Raw genomic sequence first — 4,976 nt, forward strand, 5'->3', positions numbered from 1 at the left:
AAAAAAAAAAACTTAAGACTGGATCCATTAACATTATAATAATACAAGATTGAAGAACTACAAAATTATATGAAATGCAACGGTAAGAATTTCATACTAAGCAAACCTCTACATGTTATTAGTATAGGTATTGGTCCAAACTCCAAACTATGATAACTAAAGTAAGTTCTCTTATAGTAGTAGTATAAAAAGGAACATAAGAGTTTTACTTTTCATCTATGTACAAAATTGCGATCTTGGCTTTATTTATATCATCATTCAGTTTCTCTTCCTACTAAAGTAGTCACTCGAGATGAACTGCACCCAAGATTTAAAGCAAGACTCTAAAGTGAATCGTGTTGAGAAGAACCAAGAGGAAGAAGAAAAGAAGTGAGAGAAATAGATGGTACGATTTAGAGTTTTTAATTTTAGGATTTTATTTATTTATTTAATAAAAGAAAATACGTGACAAATTAAATAAATATGTAGCAAGGTAAAAAATGTAAAAACAAACGCATTTTCATAAATAGATGAATGTTTTATCTATTTGAGGCGATCCTCATATGGTTAAATTATAAAAGGATGCGTGTAAAAGGATATATGAATAAATGAATTTCAAAAATTATTTATTAGAAAAATAAAAAATAATTTCATATCTATAATGTCATTTGCTTTGCTGCAAAGAAAGAGACTGACATAGATTAAAAAAGTGACCCCTAACAAGATTAGAGACAGTGTCGATTAGCCTTTTGGCTGCCCATCCTGAATCTAAAAGAAATAAAAAAATTATGTGAACTAATTTATCTTAGCTTAGTTATATATAAATAATTTTTTTTTGTTAATAATTTATAAAATAAAAATTAAACTGAAGTTGAAAATGTTTTTTTTTTAGTTTTATTACCTCTAATGGAATGTCTTTGTGCAATGTACTTTGTCTAATGGGATGAGAATATTATTTGAATTATAAAAATTCGAAACAACTAAATATAATGTCTACCGAAGAAAATATAACAACAATTCAAATCTAAATGATAAAAACAAAAAAAAAACATAACAATTAAAATTTAAATGATAAAAAGAGAAACAATATACTTTTTTATGCTAAAAAAAAATATATTTGAATTTAAAGATAAGTTTGAATAATAAATAGTTAACAAATTTATAAAAATATATATTTAATTAATTAAGATCTCATAATATTATTTCATTTTAATTAATAAACAAAATTTAAAAAAAAAAGTATCCTCTAATTTAATTAACAAACCAGAAAAAACATAATTTTTGACTTATTGTGAAACTTATATAGCTAATAACACTAATTATACTAGACAAATTTTCATTTATAAAAACAAAAATTCACAAATGACTTCAAAACTTCAATGAAAAATTACTTTAAAACAAAAATATCATTATTACATTAACAAAATTACTGGTAAAGATAAAAAAATAAATTACTAAAAATTTACTATTTTGACAGAGCATTTCACCCCACATACAATTTCTTCATACACATAACAAAAAAAGATGACAATGACAAAAGGGTTTATGCTGAGGAAGTAACTGCTTGTTTTGGATGACTGAAACTTTTATTTCTTGACTGAAATAGGGTTCACTCAACTAAGTTTAATTCTATCATTGTAATAGAAATCTCGAACTCGATTAAGCAGATGATGAAGTTGTTTTGTATCCATCTTTCTCAATGCGTTTTGCTATCGACGCATTTCCTTTTTCTATTATTTTACCATCCTCCTGAAACAAGTAATCGAGCATTTAGAATTAAGATTTCTGATGAAACCTGTCAACTATAATCAGAAGTTTAATAGAAAAAAATGCTCACCATAATATGAACATAATTGGGTTTAATGAATTCTAATAGCCGATGATAATGGGTAATCATCAAAACCGAATTCTTTGATGTCAGTAGCACATTCACTGCTTTAGCAACATCTTGAAGAGCATCAACATCTAAACCAGAATCAATTTCATCCAACAGAGCTAACTCTGCACCCAAAACCTGTAATAATTCATGATAAATTATCAAATGTGGGGGAAAGAATTATGAATGCATTCTAAGTTCTATCACAGAGCTTGCCTAATCCAAAGAACTTATTTCCTTTTGGAAACAAGTTAATTTTGCTCACTTGAACTTGCATCAAAAAACTCGTTTTGCTTTCTTTAACTTTTAAACATTAGTTAAATTACTTTATATATCATCATTTGTTGGTTACCTCGGTTAATGTTCTGATATACATTTTAGAAAGAAAAAAAAGCTAAGAATTGAGATTAAGGAGCTGCAGAAATTGGGTAGAGATTATTTAAGAACTTAACGGAGTTGACCAAGAATTAATGAGGGGAAGTAATTTGAGCAATTTTTAAAAACATATAAATAAGCAAAACGAGCCAAACACAAATGGTGGAAGAAAAAAGGGCCTTTGACTTAGTTTAAAAGCAGATGATGAAGTTGTAAAATAAATAAGTAGAAATATCTGGAGTTTGTTCTAAGGTGATCCATAGATTACGAATCCCTAGTATGTAAAAAATTATCTTTACTGAACAATATAAACCTCCTCCACAAGCAATCTCAGCCTATAATATTTGAAGCTAATTTAAGAATGTTTCCCATGAGACCAACATCTATTCATGACATGTTCACTCCATGTCTTTATGGCACTAAAACTATGTATCCAGCATCTGGTGAAGGATTAAACAGAACCTCATATTACTTACTGCTCAAAAGCTCGTTTTTCTTCCTTGACTTACAAAAAACTCGTTTTGTTTTGTAAACTTTAAAAAAAGGCTCAAATTTATTCCTAACATCCTATTTTGGTCAGTTCTGTTGATATGCAATTTAGAAATAGAATGAAAACTTAGTCAATGATTCAGATTAATGAGATTCATAAATCGTGTATAGATGCTTTAATAACTTAACAGGGTTAACCAACAGGTGACGGCGGGATGTAATTTGAGTCAATTTTTGAAATAGAGAAAGAAAAATGAACCTTAAGTTTAGGAACCAAAATGAGCTTTCATCATTTATATCTTAACTTACAAAATTAGTTGTTTTGAAATCTCTTTTAAATTCTGGAAGAGAGAGACTTCTCATTAAGTTCAAATCTTATTACAAATCAAATGCTTATCTATTGGGGACTTGTCATGTTAATAAGATTGCATTGTAAGAGCTTCATTTCCTCCTAGTGTGCAACAGCCAGAGTTCAAAATTTTCCAAAGTAGGATTCATATTTTTTAAAGTTAAACAGGTCAAATAAATAACTTGCACAAAACTAAAACCATACCGCAAGTTGGAAAATTTCATTGCGCTTCCTCTCACCACCACTAAAACCTTCATTTACATTTCTGTTTAAGAAGTCAATTTTCATATTCACCATCTCAAGCTTGGGAGATATGTACCCATAGAACTGCATAAATATCATTCATAACTATATCAGAAACAGACAGGAAAACAAGAAAGCAATGAACTGTAGTTTATGTGAATAAGAAGGCTAGATAATATAACACCTCAATTGGTCCAAGTTCTGGAAGACCAAGTTTTCTTCTCCGAGCATTGTATGCCATATTTAGGAAATCAATGTTGCTGACACCAGGGATTTCGACTGGCGATTGGAAACTCATAAAAAGTCCAGTTAAGGACCTTTCCTCTGGATTCATCTCAAGCAAATTCTCACCTTTAAAGATAGCACTTCCTCCTGTAACTTCATAATCAGGATGGCCAACAAGGACCTACAATAATTTGTTCTACAGTTAGAAAACACAACAATCGAATATTCTCCCTATAACAATAATCAAAGAAAAGCGTTTTAATTAAAGATATTATCAATAATCAAACTCGATTATCAAAGAGTCAAGATCACACTCTTTCACAAGAGGCTCCTAGGGATCATCTACATGGAAACTTTCTCAACCCTTCATGTATAAATTCATTTCAATGATATTGTAAATAACCAAACAGTAAACAAATAGATTACACAAGCCTTTGGCTAATTATCTCATATCTATTGTCATATTGGATTCATAGGAATAAAAGTACATGAAGATACTAACCTTAGCAAAAGTGCTCTTTCCCGAACCATTTTTTCCCATTATTGCATGCACCTACTAGAATAGAACAAATTGATCAACAAAAAAAACCCAATAACATTAATTCACAAAGCACACATAAAGTAATGAATTTTCAGTGAATCGGATATGAAAAATATTCAAAATGAATGCTATATACATACAATTACAAGAAACGAAACAGTTACAGATTTAAACATTTAATTGAAGTTAGGAATAGACCTCCCCTTCATAGATAACGAGATTTACGCCCTTGAGAATCGGCTGCCTTGATTCCACAATTACAGCAGATAGGTCTTTGACCTCAAGCAAAAGCTTCGGAGAATCATCGCTTCTTACAGTACCTGAAGTGGCTGGATGTTCAACTGCAAGGCTGGAGGTTAAGGTGGATGATAGACGACGGCTCACTGGGAGGCGGCGGAGGCTTGGAGATGCAGGAAGGAGGGAATTGAAAGTTGATTTTCTGAAAGTGTATAAGCGAGAAGATGGAGATGGAGGCGATAGATGGTAGCACGAATGGAGAAACGCCATTTTCTAAATTTCTGGTATTTCCTCGAAGTGATTCGAAGACCAGTCGGATGAGGGAAAACTATGAGCGAGAAAGTTGTTCTATTTACCACAATTGTCCTTGTAATGTTTATTGAATAACTTATTAGGTATAAAACTTTAATTAATTTGACAGTTGAGAAAAAAATATTAAAATATTATATTAAATTTCAAAAACAAAATATTATTAAATTTGTTAATATATATTTATTTATAAAAAACAAAAAGTTAATAAACTTAATTCATTTAAATCAATACACAATAAAATATTAAAAAATAAACCGGCTTAATATCATGGACTAAAACTCGGTCATGTGCGACACTAATCTAAATTGTCATAATACTAGCTAGTTAGTCTTTCTAAATATGCAAGAAAA

At 29.7% G+C, this 4,976-nt stretch overlaps 1 protein-coding gene across 1 annotated transcript; it reads right to left on the minus strand.

Moving 5' to 3' along the window:
* Positions 1-1,406: 1,406 nt before the first annotated feature.
* On the minus strand, positions 1,407-4,666 carry LOC124919850 (ABC transporter I family member 6, chloroplastic-like). The gene is made up of 6 exons (XM_047460205.1): positions 4,276-4,666; positions 4,039-4,089; positions 3,496-3,717; positions 3,273-3,395; positions 1,817-1,993; positions 1,407-1,728 (listed from the first exon to the last, which is right to left on the minus strand). The coding sequence occupies exons 1-6, from the start codon at positions 4,582-4,584 to the stop codon at positions 1,639-1,641; spliced, it is 972 nt and encodes a 323-aa protein (XP_047316161.1). The 5' UTR covers positions 4,585-4,666; the 3' UTR covers positions 1,407-1,638.
* Between the last annotated feature and the right edge of the window lie 310 nt (positions 4,667-4,976).

This window comes from Impatiens glandulifera, chromosome 1, assembly GCF_907164915.1.
Source record: "Impatiens glandulifera chromosome 1, dImpGla2.1, whole genome shotgun sequence".
NCBI lineage: Eukaryota > Viridiplantae > Streptophyta > Magnoliopsida > Ericales > Balsaminaceae > Impatiens > Impatiens glandulifera.

Bases quoted from the DNA above. Each gene is read 5' to 3' on its own strand.
- LOC124919850 (XM_047460205.1), bottom strand. From the start codon at position 4,584: ATGGCGTTTCTCCATTCGTGCTACCATCTATCGCCTCCATCTCCATCT. The intron at 3,718-4,038 runs GTTAGTATCTTC...AAATTATTGTAG, and splicing joins GAAAGAGCACTTTTGCTAAG to GTCCTTGTTGGCCATCCTGA. The intron at 3,396-3,495 runs GTGTTATATTAT...ATATTTATGCAG, and splicing joins CAGAACTTGGACCAATTGAG to TTCTATGGGTACATATCTCC.